We start from the raw sequence: 20,704 nt of genomic DNA, 5'->3' as shown, positions 1-20,704 counted from the left end.
TAACCTGGGTAAAGTTTGCCAATTTTAAACAGGAGATCCTGATATATCTAATGTTTGTGTTCTTTAAACGCGATATTATACTCAGCAGGTGCTGAGAACTCAATGACGAATGTCATGAGTGATTTTGTCAAAGAGCACAATATCAGGTTTGTTGTGATCAATTTTTCGAATTGTTGCGAATGTCACGTTCCAATAAATACCAGCGGTCATTCTTAACTTGCAGAATATCTCCTGGCAGATAAGGCACCACTTTATTGCTAAAATTAATTTTAATTATTTAAAAAAATTTAAATCAGCGTAAAATTACACATGGCCTCGATTTAAATTTAAAAAAAAAAATTTACAATAAATTGACAATTAAATGAAATTTTTTTATCAAGTTTAATTATTAATCTTTACAGTATCACTAATCATCATAATAATAACATAATTATTAGTATTAATATTATTGTTATAATTAATTATACCATAAGAATATACAAGTGTTTTATTTATAACATATTTATTAGTCCGTAATTAAAGTGTATCTTATTGCTAAACTTATCAGTAACAATGAAGAAAAAATTATCGATTTATTTTAAATAATTATTCAAGCTGCAACCACAGTAATTTAAATCTCGATTAAAATTTATTAATTTAAACAATAATAATTATAATAATTATTATTATTACAATTATAAGTATTATTAATTTATATCGATAAACTTTTTACATCATCATTATAAACAGCCGATCAAATAGTACCGGCAATTAATAACAACTTGATCAGTAAACAAATAATTTTTTTTTTTTTTAAATTAAATAAAATATAAAGCGAAAAAATAAATAAACTAAGCTTTGGGTGCCATGAATGGCGTTAGCGCGCCCATTTGTCCCAGACCAAGTTGAATATGTTTCATATGAATTTCAACGCAATTTTGAAATACTTGTTGATTTTTCGAGTTCAATTTTGATCTGATTTGTTCCATTGTTCCTTGCAGTACCTTCAGTTCATAGGCATTGCGGTCCGAGTCCGATAGTGACTAAAAAAAAAATATTTTAGTACAGAAAGTCTATAAGAATTAATCGCACATAGAAAATTGATAAAATAAAATATATATGACATTTACCTTGACTTGAAGCATCAGAGCAGTCAAATCAGTGACAAGTTGATTCATTTTCGACGGGCCTTTATCATTGATAATATTATTACGCGCTACCATGTCAGCAGCTTCTTGTCTGCATCTCTCGCGTAAATGACTTGGTGCCAGCATAGCAGCGATACTCGGTTCCGGAGCTATTTCCTGACACAATTCTTGAACGTCATTCAAATAATCCTGCAAAGTAGCGTTCATTTTTTCCAACTCAACCACAATAGCCGCGTACTTGCGTTCAAAATCTGGCGGCAATTCATCGCCGAATGATTTGCTCTTTTCCGCGGCAGTATTCATATCCCGGATCTTCTGGATTCTCTGTTTCTTGGCGTTTAATATTTTCGTAACCCGGACAATGTTGTCTAGAAGTCGCATTGGGTAGCCATTGATGACACCACCGAGTTGTGATTTTTTAGCTGAAGAAATAGCAGCGTTGGAGATCAGCGGATCATTGTTCATACGCGGTGAGCGCAACTTCAAGGCATAAGGCGGTGACGGTACATATTGGACGTGCCGTGGTCGGAATTTTTGGGCAAATGAAGCCACGCTTATTGTCTCTGGTGGTTCATTGGATAATACTTCGTAGTCAGGTACACTGTGCGTACCTAAGCCAGCCCGTTCAAACGTTATTCTGTAAGTGTTGTTACTGGTATCAACGGCGTCGATGCTTCCAGTGAACAAACCGTCCTGAGGTTTCCTCAGTCTCGCGGTAACTTTCTGGCCAATCACCAGCTGCAGCGGAATCTCGGAGGGCAAATCCTTAAAACTGTTAACGTCAGCAGTCTTACGTTGCTGTAGCATTCGAATTTTTTGTCTCTTGCGTTCCAGTTCTCGTCTCTCCTCTTCAAAAAATGACTGGGAGCAGCGCCGTGGCTTTCCCATCATCCTCCGGATCTTGCACCACTCGACGCGTGTCAATTTACGTGACTTCAATTGCGGAAATGATTCTTTCAAGCAAATCATAAAATCATTGTCGCCTTCGAATAATGTCTTGTCGATGTTGCTGTAGAACCACTCGTAGCAGACCCACTTGTGAGCTTTGGGAAGTTTCAGCAAATTACGCAGCCTCATTCCTATTTTCTGACCAACTCTACGATCTGGAGAACTTGGTCTCAATGCTTTGTTCTCAGGTTCCTTTACTTTTTCTCGCTCCTTGTCTTTTTCTTTATCTTTATCCTTATCTTTGTCTTTGTCCTTACCCTTATCCTTGTCTTTATCTTTTTCCTTATCTTTGTCTTTGTCTTTTTTAGCCGACGATGGCGTACGCGTTGCTGGAGCTGGTGGAGGCGGCGGCGGAGGCGTCGGAGGTAGAAGCAGTGAAGGTTTTTCGCGCTCCGGCTTCTTCTTTTCCTCAGATGCTGGACTTTTGAGAAGTTTTTTAGCTGGAGATGGTTTCAACATTTTGCGAGGTGACGGTTTGACTTCTGGTGTTCCTGGTTCTTTTTTAATTCTGCAAAATGAATAATAATTCAAGTAAATAAATTATCTACTTAACCACTGACAATAATCAAGAAAATAATTACCTGTGGTGAGGATGATTAACCAGGATATCATCGTAAAATAATTTATTCTTTTTCCTAATCCTGGCAGGCATTCCCCGTCTGTTCAAAACCTGGACAGGCTGCGGAGGGTTTGATTTTTTAGGCGGTGGTTTAGTTCCAACTCGCTGGAGACCCAGAGCAGCAGGCCCTAGTTCGGGCATTGGCTCTGAGTCCTCGTCGTCCATGTCCATTGAATTGTTCATATAAGGATGCTCGTCAATGTCCATCTCATCATCCTCGTCATCACGTGTCTCTTGTTTTATCTCGTCAACCGTTGGGTAACCGCCATTCTTCATTGACAGCAAAGTCTCAGCTGATTCGTCTGCAAAAAAAAAATAAATTTGTAATTTTAAATATCTAAATTTGAATATTATATTTTATTTTATTTATTTGAATTCAAATTACAATTAAAATTAAAAATATATTATTTATATACAAACCCGCGTTATTTTTAAATTTACCTCATAAATAATTCAATTATTTAATTTATAATCAACAAATAAAATTAATTTTACAAATAAATAATAACAATAAATTAAATTTAATATTCAATATTTTTTTAAACTCACACTGACACAAAAATATATGTATATATTTTTTTTTTACAATTAAATTACAACATAACCAACGGGTTTGCTAGGAGTTGATACTTTTACAAAATAAATACGACAGGAAAATTTAAGTTGACGGTTAGTATTTTAAAAATAAAAATGTTTAGGTATAAATATATATATAAACATAAATATTTAACAAATAAAAGAAAATATATAATATAGATTTATAAATTTGTTATTAAATATGAAACGATTATTCGATAAATCGAAATAGAGAATAACATGAATGAACCTCGAGCTCGAGTTTGTACGACAGTCCCGCTTGAATTGTGCATTGGTCACTTTTGAAATTTTAAACCCATACGACTACGGATTTATTTAAAAAGTAAATTTATGTTATTTATTGCATGTGGATCTTTAAATAATTGATACACTTGCGCAGTGAGTGACTTTGAAGGTGTCTGAGTTATCGAGGTTGATATTTATAGGGTTTTTGAGATAATTATTGAAAGGTAAATACGATAAAAATTTACTTACTTTCAATCGTGTCGGCCATGATGATAATAACTGAGGCATTCTGGGTACGTGTTTCCGCCAAAGCGTTTTCGTTACCCCCCGCTCCCCACGTGGTGAGAGTCTGCGCGTCATTATGCGCGCATGCGTTTTAGATACCTGGCGGGTAATACAGATCATTTCCGGTTTATTACTTTTCTTTATTTATTAAAAATATTTTTTATTATTTTACGATAAATATAAATTTATTGTTACAATTAAAATTACAAATAATACATTTATTACGATAAATAACGTTTTATATTAATATATATGAAGTCACAAAAATAGAATTCATTTTTAATTGTCGAGATGGGACTCATTTATTTATTTATTTTTTTTTAATAAATTACAATTATTACGTATTAATATACTAAATTTGAGATGATACTGAAATTAGATGATTCTAAAGTTAGCTGACGTCTCATAATTTTTTAATTTTTTTTTAAGGATAAATTATGAAAAAAAAAATATTAAAAAAATTAAATCTATAGTTTCTTAAATTTTCTATATGTGCATATTTTTCTTTTTTTTTTTTTTTTTTTTTAAATCAAATTGTTTAAACAAATTCAAAAATTTATAATTGTCAGCTTACTTCAAAATTATGAATGTGTGTGAACGTAGCAGACATAAGACCAATTTTAAATTATATAAAAGCGAATAAACAATAAAAATAAAAAAAATGCGCATACTGATTTTTGAATTCTGTAAATGCGCGGTTTTTTATTTTTATTTAATTTAAATTTGGTTAATTTATTTCAAAATTATAACAATTTAAAAATGTCTGGCATATTCACAATCTTTGAATGTTGCAGTTATCAGTATCGTTAATTTATGTATAGTTATAACTTAAATGTATAAATAAATCAGTAAAACAAAAATTATTTTTGTATATTTTGCTGCTATTTTTTTATTACTCAAATAAAGCGAGAAAATTACAATGACAGATAATATTCACTGTGGTCTGTGTAATTCTCGGTTACCAAAAAGAAATAATTTCATTACAGGATTACAAAGGACGCATTCTCAAATGGTTTGGGATCGCGTAAGTAACTTTGAGAGCCAGGATTTGTTGGTTTTTAGGCAGATAACGTAAATAAAAACTGATTCCATTAATGGGCTGAGGAAAACCTGGATCGGTAACAACTTCCTGTAAATCGATCCAAGGGTTGATATATTGACCTTTGTCAGTATCCTCTTTATTTTCACGAAATGAAATCCGATCCCTGAAACGAAACAAATAGTTAATGAAATATCTACAGCACTATCATACTTATGAATTTATGCCAATTCAAATTTTAAATTAATGTTAAGGCCTGAGATGAAAATAAAAATATAATTACCATTCGTCAATATCTCTTACAACTTCACCTTTACTATCATCAAATTCATCCCATCTATTAATATACCGTCCGCGCAATGATTTTCCTAACGTAACACCTGTTTAATAATTATAATAATTCAATTATTAAAAACTCTTATTACAAGTATGCAGTAATTATTAACAAGATTATGATAAATAAATAAAATACCAGTAACAACTGCATCATCTGGCAAAAGCATATCGCCTAATTTCAATTCCGTGATATCATAAGTTTCTTCTTGGCGATCATAAACAATTTTTTTCGAGGAATTACAATTATTTGAAACTGTCCACTTGAGGAATAAAGGCTCAATTCCTGAAGGTCCTTCAAGCGGTCCTTGTTGAAGTTCGAGGTAAAGAACTCTACCATGTTTTTTAAATCTCGCGCCAGTTGCAACGCTAATAAAAAAATTCATTTTTAAAATGTACTTTGATGCATTAAAAGCGCTTCTGTAAATTAAAATTATCTAATTTATAATTAAGTAATCAAACTCAACTTACTATCCGTCTCTAACTTTAACTGGATCAAAACAAATGGAATCTATTATATCTCCATTCAATAAATTTGAATTCATTTGTATTGCGTGTGAGCTGTAAAATCTAACAAAATTGGCTGAAAAAATTAATATATATATTTAAAATTATTATAGTCAGCCAAAAATGATTCTCTGATAATCATACCGTGAGTACAGGTTCAAAATTTATTATATACTTTGCATGAAAAGCAATTCACGATAATAATTACAATATATTATGGGAATGTACTTATATTGTGTGGAAAACTACTAAAAGTGGAATTATTTGATAGCAATGTATATTTTATTTACCTTTATCGCCATTTTCTTCCAATTTAGCCGGATTGTCTTTCTGAATTGTAACTAATTCTAACTCTCCCGATGACAGATTTAATTTAAAAATAATTAATAATACAAATAATGTAATATTTGATAAATTAAAAAAGTCCATCATTATTTTTTTTGATAACGGAGTAAAATTATTTTTATAACTTTATAACTTTCAGTGAAATTGTCTGATATGGCTGGAAAAGTTGTCTCTTATATACTGATATGATATTTAAGTTTGAACTTGTATATGTATATAAATTGTTGTCGGCGTCAGAGTCTAGAAATTTCGACACAAAAAAAATAAAAAATAATAATAATAATATTTAATTATAGTTGAAGATATTAATTATTTTATGTTCGAAACATAATTTTTTATTGACGTCAAAAAAGATAAATATAATAATAAAGATACTAATATTCTACGTAAATAATTTTTTTTCATGCATCGTGAAATTTAATCTAATAATATTTATTCGTAGTTAACTATTTCGATTACTCATACGAATTAAATTTGGAAATTTGGTCGATTATGAATGCCCTTAATTAGTTTCAAAAAAATATTTTTTTTTTTTTATTGTATAAATTATGTGTGCAACTGGAGCATCGCACATCAATAAAAAATTATGTTTCGAACATAATTTTTTATAGACGTCAAAAAAGATAAATATAATAATAAAGATACTAATATTCTACGTAAATAATTTTTTTTCATGCATCGTGAAATTTAATCTAATAATATTTATTCGTAGTTAACTATTTCGATTACTCATACGAATTAAATTTGGAAATTTGGTCGATTATGAATGCCCTTAATTAGTTTCAAAAAAATATTTTTTTTTTTTTATTGTATAAATTATGTGTGCAACTGGAGCATCGCACATCAATAAAAAATTATGTTTCGAACATAATTTTTTATAGACGACAAAAAAGATAAATATAATAATAAAGATACTAATATTCTACGTAAATAATTTTTTTTCATGCATCGTCAAATTTAATCTAATAATATTTATTCGTAGTTAACTATTTCGATTACTCATACGAATTAAATTTGGAAATTTGGTCGATTATAAATGCCCTTAATTAGTCTCAAAAAAATATTTTTTTTTTTTTATTGTATGAATTGTGTGTGCAACTGGAGCATCGCACATCAATGAAAAATTATGTTTCGAACATAATTTTTTATAGACGTCAAAAAAGATAAATATAATAATAAAGATACTAATATTCTACGTAAATAATTTTTTTTCATGCATCGTCAAATTTAATCTAATAATATTTATTCGTAGTTAACTATTTCGATTACTCATACGAATTAAATTTGGAAATTTGGTCGATTATGAATGCCCTTAATTAGTTTCAAAAAAATATTTTTTTTTTTTTATTGTATAAATTATGTGTGCAACTGGAGCATCGCACATCAATAAAAAATTATGTTTCGAACATAATTTTTTATAGACGACAAAAAAGATAAATATAATAATAAAGATACTAATATTCTACGTAAATAATTTTTTTTCATGCATCGTCAAATTTAATCTAATAATATTTATTCGTAGTTAACTATTTCGATTACTCATACGAATTAAATTTGGAAATTTGGTCGATTATGAATGCCCTTAATTAGTTTCAAAAAAATATTTTTTTTTTTTTATTGTATGAATTGTGTGTGCAACTGGAGCATCGCACATCAATGAAAAATTATGTTTCGAACATAATTTTTTATAGACGTCAAAAAAGATAAATATAATAATAAAGATACTAATATTCTACGTAAATAATTTTTTTTCATGCATCGTCAAATTTAATCTAATAATATTTATTCGTAGTTAACTATTTCGATTACTCATACGAATTAAATTTGGAAATTTGGTCGATTATGAATGCCCTTAATTAGTTTCAAAAAAATATTTTTTTTTTTTTATTGTATAAATTATGTGTGCAACTGGAGCATCGCACATCAATAAAAAATTATGTTTCGAACATAATTTTTTATAGACGACAAAAAAGATAAATATAATAATAAAGATACTAATATTCTACGTAAATAATTTTTTTTCATGCATCGTCAAATTTAATCTAATAATATTTATTCGTAGTTAACTATTTCGATTACTCATACGAATTAAATTTGGAAATTTGGTCGATTATGAATGCCCTTAATTAGTTTCAAAAAAATATTTTTTTTTTTTTATTGTATAAATTATGTGTGCAACTGGAGCATCGCACATCAATGAAAAATTATGTTTCGAACATAATTTTTTATAGACGACAAAAAAGATAAATATAATAATAAAGATACTAATATTCTACGTAAATAATTTTTTTTCATGCATCGTCAAATTTAATCTAATAATATTTATTCGTAGTTAACTATTTCGATTACTCATACGAATTAAATTTGGAAATTTGGTCGATTATAAATGCCCTTAATTAGTCTCAAAAAAATATTTTTTTTTTTTTATTGTATGAATTGTGTGTGCAACTGGAGCATCGCACATCAATGAAAAATTATGTTTCGAACATAATTTTTTATTGACGTCAAAAAAGATAAATATAATAATAAAGATACTAATATTCTACGTAAATAATTTTTTTTCATGCATCGTCAAATTTAATCTAATAATATTTATTCGTAGTTAACTATTTCGATTACTCATACGAATTAAATTTGGAAATTTGGTCGATTATGAATGCCCTTAATTAGTTTCAAAAAAATATTTTTTTTTTTTTATTGTATAAATTATGTGTGCAACTGGAGCATCGCACATCAATAAAAAATTATGTTTCGAACATAATTTTTTATAGACGTCAAAAAAGATAAATATAATAATAAAGATACTAATATTCTACGTAAATAATTTTTTTTCATGCATCGTCAAATTTAATCTAATAATATTTATTCGTAGTTAACTATTTCGATTACTCATACGAATTAAATTTGGAAATTTGGTCGATTATAAATGCCCTTAATTAGTCTCAAAAAAATATTTTTTTTTTTTTATTGTATGAATTGTGTGTGCAACTGGAGCATCGCACATCAATGAAAAATTATGTTTCGAACATAATTTTTTATAGACGTCAAAAAAGATAAATATAATAATAAAGATACTAATATTCTACGTAAATAATTTTTTTTCATGCATCGTCAAATTTAATCTAATAATATTTATTCGTAGTTAACTATTTCGATTACTCATACGAATTAAATTTGGAAATTTGGTCGATTATGAATGCCCTTAATTAGTTTCAAAAAAATATTTTTTTTTTTTTATTGTATAAATTATGTGTGCAACTGGAGCATCGCACATCAATAAAAAATTATGTTTCGAACATAATTTTTTATAGACGACAAAAAAGATAAATATAATAATAAAGATACTAATATTCTACGTAAATAATTTTTTTTCATGCATCGTCAAATTTAATCTAATAATATTTATTCGTAGTTAACTATTTCGATTACTCATACGAATTAAATTTGGAAATTTGGTCGATTATGAATGCCCTTAATTAGTTTCAAAAAAATATTTTTTTTTTTTTATTGTATAAATTATGTGTGCAACTGGAGCATCGCACATCAATAAAAAATTATGTTTCGAACATAATTTTTTATAGACGACAAAAAAGATAAATATAATAATAAAGATACTAATATTCTACGTAAATAATTTTTTTTCATGCATCGTCAAATTTAATCTAATAATATTTATTCGTAGTTAACTATTTCGATTACTCATACGAATTAAATTTGGAAATTTGGTCGATTATGAATGCCCTTAATTAGTTTCAAAAAAATATTTTTTTTTTTTTATTGTATAAATTATGTGTGCAACTGGAGCATCGCACATCAATAAAAAATTATGTTTCGAACATAATTTTTTATAGACGACAAAAAAGATAAATATAATAATAAAGATACTAATATTCTACGTAAATAATTTTTTTTCATGCATCGTCAAATTTAATCTAATAATATTTATTCGTAGTTAACTATTTCGATTACTCATACGAATTAAATTTGGAAATTTGGTCGATTATGAATGCCCTTAATTAGTTTCAAAAAAATATTTTTTTTTTTTTATTGTATGAATTGTGTGTGCAACTGGAGCATCGCACATCAATGAAAAATTATGTTTCGAACATAATTTTTTATAGACGTCAAAAAAGATAAATATAATAATAAAGATACTAATATTCTACGTAAATAATTTTTTTTCATGCATCGTCAAATTTAATCTAATAATATTTATTCGTAGTTAACTATTTCGATTACTCATACGAATTAAATTTGGAAATTTGGTCGATTATGAATGCCCTTAATTAGTTTCAAAAAAATATTTTTTTTTTTTTATTGTATAAATTATGTGTGCAACTGGAGCATCGCACATCAATAAAAAATTATGTTTCGAACATAATTTTTTATAGACGACAAAAAAGATAAATATAATAATAAAGATACTAATATTCTACGTAAATAATTTTTTTTCATGCATCGTCAAATTTAATCTAATAATATTTATTCGTAGTTAACTATTTCGATTACTCATACGAATTAAATTTGGAAATTTGGTCGATTATGAATGCCCTTAATTAGTTTCAAAAAAATATTTTTTTTTTTTTATTGTATAAATTATGTGTGCAACTGGAGCATCGCACATCAATGAAAAATTATGTTTCGAACATAATTTTTTATAGACGACAAAAAAGATAAATATAATAATAAAGATACTAATATTCTACGTAAATAATTTTTTTTCATGCATCGTCAAATTTAATCTAATAATATTTATTCGTAGTTAACTATTTCGATTACTCATACGAATTAAATTTGGAAATTTGGTCGATTATAAATGCCCTTAATTAGTCTCAAAAAAATATTTTTTTTTTTTTATTGTATGAATTGTGTGTGCAACTGGAGCATCGCACATCAATGAAAAATTATGTTTCGAACATAATTTTTTATTGACGTCAAAAAAGATAAATATAATAATAAAGATACTAATATTCTACGTAAATAATTTTTTTTCATGCATCGTCAAATTTAATCTAATAATATTTATTCGTAGTTAACTATTTCGATTACTCATACGAATTAAATTTGGAAATTTGGTCGATTATGAATGCCCTTAATTAGTTTCAAAAAAATATTTTTTTTTTTTTATTGTATAAATTATGTGTGCAACTGGAGCATCGCACATCAATAAAAAATTATGTTTCGAACATAATTTTTTATAGACGTCAAAAAAGATAAATATAATAATAAAGATACTAATATTCTACGTAAATAATTTTTTTTCATGCATCGTCAAATTTAATCTAATAATATTTATTCGTAGTTAACTATTTCGATTACTCATACGAATTAAATTTGGAAATTTGGTCGATTATAAATGCCCTTAATTAGTCTCAAAAAAATATTTTTTTTTTTTTATTGTATGAATTGTGTGTGCAACTGGAGCATCGCACATCAATGAAAAATTATGTTTCGAACATAATTTTTTATAGACGTCAAAAAAGATAAATATAATAATAAAGATACTAATATTCTACGTAAATAATTTTTTTTCATGCATCGTCAAATTTAATCTAATAATATTTATTCGTAGTTAACTATTTCGATTACTCATACGAATTAAATTTGGAAATTTGGTCGATTATGAATGCCCTTAATTAGTTTCAAAAAAATATTTTTTTTTTTTTATTGTATAAATTATGTGTGCAACTGGAGCATCGCACATCAATAAAAAATTATGTTTCGAACATAATTTTTTATAGACGACAAAAAAGATAAATATAATAATAAAGATACTAATATTCTACGTAAATAATTTTTTTTCATGCATCGTCAAATTTAATCTAATAATATTTATTCGTAGTTAACTATTTCGATTACTCATACGAATTAAATTTGGAAATTTGGTCGATTATGAATGCCCTTAATTAGTTTCAAAAAAATATTTTTTTTTTTTTATTGTATAAATTATGTGTGCAACTGGAGCATCGCACATCAATAAAAAATTATGTTTCGAACATAATTTTTTATAGACGACAAAAAAGATAAATATAATAATAAAGATACTAATATTCTACGTAAATAATTTTTTTTCATGCATCGTCAAATTTAATCTAATAATATTTATTCGTAGTTAACTATTTCGATTACTCATACGAATTAAATTTGGAAATTTGGTCGATTATGAATGCCCTTAATTAGTTTCAAAAAAATATTTTTTTTTTTTTATTGTATAAATTATGTGTGCAACTGGAGCATCGCACATCAATAAAAAATTATGTTTCGAACATAATTTTTTATAGACGACAAAAAAGATAAATATAATAATAAAGATACTAATATTCTACGTAAATAATTTTTTTTCATGCATCGTCAAATTTAATCTAATAATATTTATTCGTAGTTAACTATTTCGATTACTCATACGAATTAAATTTGGAAATTTGGTCGATTATAAATGCCCTTAATTAGTCTCAAAAAAATATTTTTTTTTTTTTATTGTATGAATTGTGTGTGCAACTGGAGCATCGCACATCAATGAAAAATTATGTTTCGAACATAATTTTTTATTGACGTCAAAAAAGATAAATATAATAATAAAGATACTAATATTCTACGTAAATAATTTTTTTTCATGCATCGTCAAATTTAATCTAATAATATTTATTCGTAGTTAACTATTTCGATTACTCATACGAATTAAATTTGGAAATTTGGTCGATTATGAATGCCCTTAATTAGTTTCAAAAAAATATTTTTTTTTTTTTATTGTATAAATTATGTGTGCAACTGGAGCATCGCACATCAATAAAAAATTATGTTTCGAACATAATTTTTTATAGACGTCAAAAAAGATAAATATAATAATAAAGATACTAATATTCTACGTAAATAATTTTTTTTCATGCATCGTCAAATTTAATCTAATAATATTTATTCGTAGTTAACTATTTCGATTACTCATACGAATTAAATTTGGAAATTTGGTCGATTATGAATGCCCTTAATTAGTTTCAAAAAAATATTTTTTTTTTTTTTATTGTATAAATTATGTGTGCAACTGGAGCATCGCACATCAATAAAAAATTATGTTTCGAACATAATTTTTTATAGACGTCAAAAAAGATAAATATAATAATAAAGATACTAATATTCTACGTAAATAATTTTTTTTCATGCATCGTCAAATTTAATCTAATAATATTTATTCGTAGTTAACTATTTCGATTACTCATACGAATTAAATTTGGAAATTTGGTCGATTATGAATGCCCTTAATTAGTCTCAAAAAAATATTTTTTTTTTTTTATTGTATGAATTGTGTGTGCAACTAGAGCATCGCACATAAATTATTTAGTGATTTCATTGTCATTTTAATAATAGTTGATCAACTTTTTTATTTAATTTTTTTCACGATTTGTGAGTCATATCAATGTCTAATTTTTTTCGTATGAGTAATCGAAATAGTTAACTACGAATAAATATTATTAGATTAAATTTCACGATGCATGAAAAAAAATTATTTACGTAGAATATTAGTATCTTTATTATTATATTTATCTTTTTTGACGTCTATAAAAAATTATGTTCGAAACATAATTTTTTATTGATGTGCGATGCTCCAGTTGCACACATAATTTATACAATAAAAAAAAAAAAATATTTTTTTGAAACTAATTAAGGGCATTCATAATCGACCAAATTTCCAAATTTAATTCGTATGAGTAATCGAAATAGTTAACTACGAATAAATATTATTAGATTAAATTTCACGATGCATGAAAAAAAATTATTTACGTAGAATATTAGTATCTTTATTATTATATTTATCTTTTTTGACGTCAATAAAAAATTATGTTTCGAACATAAAATAATTAATATCTTCAACTATAATTAAATATTATTATTATTATTTTTTATTTTTTTTGTGTCGAAATTTCTAGACTCTGACGCCGACAACAATTTATATACATATACAAGTTCAAACTTAAATATCATATCAGTATATAAGAGACAACTTTTCCAGCCATATCAGACAATTTCACTGAAAGTTATAAAGTTATAAAAATAATTTTACTCCGTTATCAAAAAAAATAATGATGGACTTTTTTAATTTATCAAATATTACATTATTTGTATTATTAATTATTTTTAAATTAAATCTGTCATCGGGAGAGTTAGAATTAGTTACAATTCAGAAAGACAATCCGGCTAAATTGGAAGAAAATGGCGATAAAGGTAAATAAAATATACATTGCTATCAAATAATTCCACTTTTAGTAGTTTTCCACACAATATAAGTACATTCCCATAATATATTGTAATTATTATCGTGAATTGCTTTTCATGCAAAGTATATAATAAATTTTGAACCTGTACTCACGGTATGATTATCAGAGAATCATTTTTGGCTGACTATAATAATTTTAAATATATATATTAATTTTTTCAGCCAATTTTGTTAGATTTTACAGCTCACACGCAATACAAATGAATTCAAATTTATTGAATGGAGATATAATAGATTCCATTTGTTTTGATCCAGTTAAAGTTAGAGACGGATAGTAAGTTGAGTTTGATTACTTAATTATAAATTAGATAATTTTAATTTACAGAAGCGCTTTTAATGCATCAAAGTACATTTTAAAAATGAATTTTTTTATTAGCGTTGCAACTGGCGCGAGATTTAAAAAACATGGTAGAGTTCTTTACCTCGAACTTCAACAAGGACCGCTTGAAGGACCTTCAGGAATTGAGCCTTTATTCCTCAAGTGGACAGTTTCAAATAATTGTAATTCCTCGAAAAAAATTGTTTATGATCGCCAAGAAGAAACTTATGATATCACGGAATTGAAATTAGGCGATATGCTTTTGCCAGATGATGCAGTTGTTACTGGTATTTTATTTATTTATCATAATCTTGTTAATAATTACTGCATACTTGTAATAAGAGTTTTTAATAATTGAATTATTATAATTATTAAACAGGTGTTACGTTAGGAAAATCATTGCGCGGACGGTATATTAATAGATGGGATGAATTTGATGATAGTAAAGGTGAAGTTGTAAGAGATATTGACGAATGGTAATTATATTTTTATTTTCATCTCAGGCCTTAACATTAATTTAAAATTTGAATTGGCATAAATTCATAAGTATGATAGTGCTGTAGATATTTCATTAACTATTTGTTTCGTTTCAGGGATCGGATTTCATTTCGTGAAAATAAAGAGGATACTGACAAAGGTCAATATATCAACCCTTGGATCGATTTACAGGAAGTTGTTACCGATCCAGGTTTTCCTCAGCCCATTAATGGAATCAGTTTTTATTTACGTTATCTGCCTAAAAACCAACAAATCCTGGCTCTCAAAGTTACTTACGCGATCCCAAACCATTTGAGAATGCGTCCTTTGTAATCCTGTAATGAAATTATTTCTTTTTGGTAACCGAGAATTACACAGACCACAGTGAATATTATCTGTCATTGTAATTTTCTCGCTTTATTTGAGTAATAAAAAAATAGCAGCAAAATATACAAAAATAATTTTTGTTTTACTGATTTATTTATACATTTAAGTTATAACTATACATAAATTAACGATACTGATAACTGCAACATTCAAAGATTGTGAATATGCCAGACATTTTTAAATTGTTATAATTTTGAAATAAATTAACAAAATTTAAATTAAATAAAAATAAAAAACCGCGCATTTACAGAATTCAAAAATCAGTATGCGAATCGAAATTAAATTTTTGAGCTCGAAAAATAGTTGTGCCGTGTCTTGATATATGAAATTTAAGAAAGTCTATAAGAATTCACATAAATTTCGCCTCGCATGCATTTTATGTCTTTTTTATTTCAGGAAACTGATTTTGACTGATTTTACAAAGCTTCAAAATTCGTATAAGTCTGCCTTCTATTCTGGCTGCTAGATGTCATTTGAGTCCATATTATTTTCAAATTAAAAAATTTCAAAAATTTGAGTGTAATTTGTTTATGTTCCAATTACTAATGACGTACACGTCTAAAATGAATTCTCGCGACAGGCTATGGTTATATTTGAAATAATAATAACTATTACATACATTATAATTATAAACATTTCTAATTCAGAAACTTCAGTAGACGTTTATTGCAGAAATAAAGAGAGATTAATCGTTTCGGATGAAATTGATGAATATTTGTTAGTTGACGCAGTAATTGGTTCCACTATTCAACTTGAATGTCATTTTTGGTATCTATAATTATTTTTATGTCATAAACTTTTATCTATTTATTTATTTTCTCATTATAGCAATGAGCAAAGTGACAGAGAACCTAGACTGTGGTACGTTCAAGACCGTTTTAAAGATTTCGCTGAACGAGAAGTTGAAATCGATATGAATAACAACATGTCAGAAAATCACATTCATTTGACGACTGACTTCAATTTGCTTTTCAATTATTTTGAAAAGCAAGACGCTGGTATTTATAGATGCCATGGATCATTAGGACAAGATGTTGACAATCAATATAATTATCGTCTAGAGCGTAATTATTTTTTAAATAATTATTATGATTACTTTTTTTTTTTTTTTTCTTTAACTAGTTACTGAAAATTTCAGCTATTTTCCAAAGAAATGAAACTTACGATGACATGCACAGAGGAAATTTGACTGATTGGGAAGAGTATAGAAAAATTAATTTAGTTCCCGTTGCTCACCGTTTTGCTGTAATGATTTTCACAATTAAAAAACTTTTGCTTTCTTGATTCAAGAGAAAAAGAAAGCTGTGTAACTTTTCATATAAATTTTAAATAAATAATTTTTTTAATTACAGGTATCATTAATGAAACCCTTGGCGATGATACGAGATGCCGGAGTAATTTTAGAAGTTATTACTGAGTGGACAAAGTGGACTCCTTGTGATAGATGCTCAGAAAATCGCGGAATAAAAACTAGTTTAGCCCAATGTAGATTAAAAAGTCGTATTTCAACTGCTGTAAGAATTTTTCACTGTCGAATACATTCATTTAATTAATTTTCACTTGATATTTATTATTTAGGCGCCAACTTTTAAATCTACAGACACGACATTTTTTTTTGAAAGATCTCCATTGCTGCCTTGCAGATCGCAATTGTTGGGATTCTTGTTTCCGATAGTAAGCGATGCGGTGCGGAACTTACCTGAATTTTTATTGGAGCAACCGTGTAAGAGCTGTGTAAAGAAAAAGAAGAAAGTTGTAAAAGATAAATTTAAATACAAAAAAACTATGGCTTTGATCGAGGGGGAACACTTTTCAGTAATTTGCCCCGAAGCTGACTTAAATTCGGTGGTCGTCTGGCGAAAAGATGGAATTATACTCAAGCCTGGAATAAAAACAGTTTACAGTTTATTTGATTACGACAACGAGAATCACGTTCACGTTGATCCATTTTTGACACTTTATTTTGTTAAAGTAACGAAAAATGAAAAGGGAAACTATACTTGTTATGTTGATAATCAAAAAATGTTACAGCTTAGAATTTTTATTGACTCCAATGCTCCAATTTTTACAGAAGGTATTTTTTTTTTATAAATTATTTATATAAATGCAATAGTTACATTATAAAAAATCGGGAGTAAATACAGATTTTATTTTAATTTGAATCTACTCTCGTGAAAAATCATTACGCATACGGGAGATTTTTTTTCAGCGAAGTAATTTCGGAGTAATGTGAATTTTATTTCAGTCTGCATTGACTCCAATTCAGTTTTAATTTTAAAATAAAATTCCCGGAGTGGATTTCACTCCTAGAAAATTAAATAAATAAAAAATCCACTCCGAATTCACCTCCAATTTAATTTGCGTTCACTCCGCAAATTGAAAAAAAAAAAAAAAAAAAATTTTACAAATTTTTCTTATTATTATCATTATTGATAAAATATATCAATGAATAAAGATTAAAAAAATACTAGAAGTCGGCTCTCTGAGTGTCTATTAAAAATAATCATACATTTGAAATAATTAGTCAAACATATATCAACACAGGCACAATTAAAGTTTTTTAAAAACCAAATTGATTTTTTTGTCAAAAAACAATTTTGTTTAAATAATTTTACCTACTCCACGAGTATAAAATTATAAAGTAATAATATATATATATTTTTTAAAAAATTGCAAAAAAATGTGGAACGCTTCACGATTTTGCGTGTCATCCTTGCGCAGGGGCCATGCTAATCTTCTCTGTATCGTTCCAATTTTAGTATATGTACTGCCGAAGCAAGTACGTAATTTACTCCTACAAATCTTTTATATATACTAAACAACCATCATCACAAGCACCTGCGCGAAGTAATCTTCCAACTACCAATCAATCGCCATCTACTAGCAATTCCAAACATCAATGTCCCCACAATTCACACACATGCGCACTAACACATGCTTTTTAAATTCAAAATTTATTTCCTCTATTACTTAAATTCAATCTCATAACCAATCACTAATTACATAAAAATTGCTCCAGTCTATCATTAAAAAATAAACAATTTTTCAGCTGTCCTAAGACATATGAAGTATATTGGCTACGCCTTATTGATGGCGTTCTTCGTTTACTGCGCAAGAGTATTCTTAATGTGTAAAAACCGCCATAAATATCTAAAGTATACTTATGAAATGTATTTGGAAGATCTCGCTAAGAAAGAAAATTATGATGAAGACCGGGAACTTTTGTGGATGGCCGAAGCTGTTGGATAAATTTAATTTAAATTCAAGTTAGATTTTAATTAATTAAATATTTATTTTTAGCGCGACGATTCTAATAGACAATATGAGTCTTTAGATCTCAATTTAACTGTTAATTTACATGCCAGTATTGGTTTACATGCACACGGTGCTTACATGGACTCAAGATGTATGTAACAAAGTGAAAGGCTTAAAACTTGTGTCCGGTTCTGAAGAAGTTTCAGTCTGAGTCTGTGTTCCAACATGGCTGTGTACTAAAAACACTCAGATTCTATTTAAATTTTATCTTTTTTATCAATAAATTCACTACAAATTTTTTGGATTTTTAAATAATTTTTTTAGAAATATTTGTATTTATAATTGTAATTATAATTAAGTTCCTTTACTTTAATTAAATCAAGACAATGAAGTGGATAGTTTGTTTTATAGTTGCGCTGAGTATAAATCTGGGATTTAAAAATGTTGACGGTGAGTTTGGAATTCAATATATATACATATATATATTTACTTTCACTCATCCGATGAGTTCAATGACAACTTGTTCTCATTTGTTCGTTACTTTTAAATTGATTAAGAGACAATTGACTGTTTTTTTGCAATTGTCTAGCCTATTTTTTCTCGTGTATTAAAAAAAAAATGATGACTGGTGTATATATTTTTGAAAATATGTGATAATTTGAAACTAAATAAAATGACCTTTCAGGTTTGTTACGAAGATGTGTCAACTGTAGGTCGAGAGGAGAGTTGGGATCATGCAAAGATCCTTTCACGACAAATATTACATTGATTGAAAAGGAGCATGGAGTTGAAACTATTCCTTGTGCTTCTGGATGGTGCGGTAAAATTATTGAATCACCGAATTTGAATAATGGTACTTTTATTAATAATTTTAATGGTTTAATATATTCGTAATAATTTTTATTTACATTTTTGATTACTAATATTTTGATCTGCTGTATAGTGGCTACTTTTTTTAAATGCATAGTAATTTTTAAATTAAATAAATTATCTAAAATTTTCATTAATATTTTTTTAAAAAGTCTACGAATGGACAAAATTTTTCAGAGTTTTAATTTTAATTTTTTACTTAATACCCTCGTAAAAAATAATTTCGAAACAAAATTAAATTTACCTAAATTATTAATAAAAATTATGCACTAGCTTTTTTTTTCGAGAAATAAAAATAAAAGTAATTTTAAAAGGTCACCTTAAATTGACAAAGCATCACGTGATTGCTATGAATATTTAATTTTGTTTTCATCTTGTCACTTAAATTATAAACAGTTACTTCATTTATACATCGGATGAATTGAGCAATTAAAAAATATTTTAAATTTTAAAATAAACTACAAAATAAAAATTTTAATTCTATTAAAAATTTATCGAGCCATTAAATTTTTATCAATCATCAACTATATTATTTTTTATCACTGCGTAATAGAAAAATCATTGATTGAAGCTTTAAAAAATACTTTAGCTACGGAAGTTTGTTTATCTTACAACAACTATAGTAGTTGAAAGTAATTATTAATTAAAGAAGTCAAAAATAATGAATAATTATTTGACAGTAAAAAAAAAAAAAAATCTTTTTCAGAGTATGGTACAGCGACACAAAGAATGTGTTTACAAAGAGGCCCAGACGACGGTGAAGAACGATGTGCTTATACAATGAAGAATTATAAAAATGTCTATATGTGTTTTTGTCGCGGTGATTTATGCAATAGCAGCACAACAATAACTCCTAATATTATTTGTATAATTGCTCTGATAATATTACAAGTGTCGCGGTGATGGATTGCCTTAAATTCAAGTAACTGAATACTTTACAAAGACTGTTAACGACAATTGTACGTGTAAATGTAAATATAAAATCCAAATATAAGTACAAATAAATTTTAACTAATAATTTCAGTATTATTGCTACGACTTATAAAATATCCATTGTGTAAAATCAACCATAAAAGTAAACAATTGGCTAAGTTAGTATGCT

General features: G+C 26.9%; 5 protein-coding genes and 1 non-coding gene across 9 annotated transcripts; 3 read left to right on the top strand and 3 right to left on the bottom strand.

The window, feature by feature from the left end:
• Positions 1-473: 473 nt before the first annotated feature.
• LOC103576280 (protein lin-9 homolog) lies at positions 474-3,837 on the bottom strand. 4 transcript variants are annotated; one of them, XM_008556433.3, is made up of 4 exons: positions 3,766-3,837; positions 2,657-2,996; positions 1,110-2,583; positions 474-1,022 (listed from the first exon to the last, which is right to left on the bottom strand). In XM_008556433.3, exons 1-4 carry the CDS (start codon positions 3,782-3,784, stop codon positions 831-833), a joined length of 2,025 nt encoding a protein of 674 aa, XP_008554655.1. In that variant the 5' UTR covers positions 3,785-3,837; the 3' UTR covers positions 474-830. The 4 variants fall into 4 exon arrangements, with proteins under 4 accessions (XP_008554655.1, XP_014298806.1, XP_008554656.1 ...); XM_014443320.2 differs by lacking the exon at positions 3,766-3,837 and adding an exon at positions 3,521-3,677; XM_008556434.3 differs by lacking the exon at positions 3,766-3,837 and adding an exon at positions 3,244-3,497 and having other exon boundaries at positions 475-1,022.
• Positions 3,670-19,047, top strand: LOC103575776 (uncharacterized). Its single transcript, XM_008555705.3, has 7 exons — positions 3,670-3,740; positions 15,874-16,245; positions 16,306-16,541; positions 16,616-16,722; positions 16,830-16,991; positions 17,056-17,551; positions 18,527-19,047. Exons 2-7 carry the CDS (start codon positions 16,061-16,063, stop codon positions 18,724-18,726), a joined length of 1,386 nt encoding a protein of 461 aa, XP_008553927.1. The 5' UTR covers positions 3,670-3,740; positions 15,874-16,060; the 3' UTR covers positions 18,727-19,047.
• On the bottom strand, positions 4,662-6,205 carry LOC128667996 (uncharacterized). The gene is made up of 5 exons (XM_053740074.1): positions 5,971-6,205; positions 5,645-5,756; positions 5,313-5,542; positions 5,124-5,220; positions 4,662-5,006 (listed from the first exon to the last, which is right to left on the bottom strand). Exons 1-5 carry the CDS (start codon positions 6,110-6,112, stop codon positions 4,790-4,792), a joined length of 798 nt encoding a protein of 265 aa, XP_053596049.1. The 5' UTR covers positions 6,113-6,205; the 3' UTR covers positions 4,662-4,789.
• Positions 14,013-15,551, top strand: LOC103571366 (uncharacterized). Its single transcript, XM_008549541.3, has 5 exons — positions 14,013-14,242; positions 14,457-14,568; positions 14,671-14,900; positions 14,993-15,089; positions 15,207-15,551. Exons 1-5 carry the CDS (start codon positions 14,101-14,103, stop codon positions 15,421-15,423), a joined length of 798 nt encoding a protein of 265 aa, XP_008547763.1. The 5' UTR covers positions 14,013-14,100; the 3' UTR covers positions 15,424-15,551.
• LOC128668145 (U6 spliceosomal RNA) lies at positions 18,154-18,260 on the bottom strand. Its single transcript, XR_008403911.1, has one exon. It is a non-coding gene; the product is annotated as a U6 spliceosomal RNA (small nuclear RNA).
• A 46-nt stretch (positions 19,048-19,093) lies between the features above and the next one.
• On the top strand, positions 19,094-20,626 carry LOC128667997 (uncharacterized). The gene is made up of 3 exons (XM_053740079.1): positions 19,094-19,182; positions 19,418-19,585; positions 20,309-20,626. Exons 1-3 carry the CDS (start codon positions 19,119-19,121, stop codon positions 20,503-20,505), a joined length of 429 nt encoding a protein of 142 aa, XP_053596054.1. The 5' UTR covers positions 19,094-19,118; the 3' UTR covers positions 20,506-20,626.
• The last annotated feature ends 78 nt before the right edge of the window (positions 20,627-20,704 follow it).

Source organism: Microplitis demolitor, chromosome 6 (assembly GCF_026212275.2).
Source record: "Microplitis demolitor isolate Queensland-Clemson2020A chromosome 6, iyMicDemo2.1a, whole genome shotgun sequence".
In the NCBI taxonomy this organism is placed as follows: domain Eukaryota; kingdom Metazoa; phylum Arthropoda; class Insecta; order Hymenoptera; family Braconidae; genus Microplitis; species Microplitis demolitor.
Note: the sequence above shows the minus strand (reverse complement) of the source record. Positions and strands in the feature narration are given on the sequence as shown.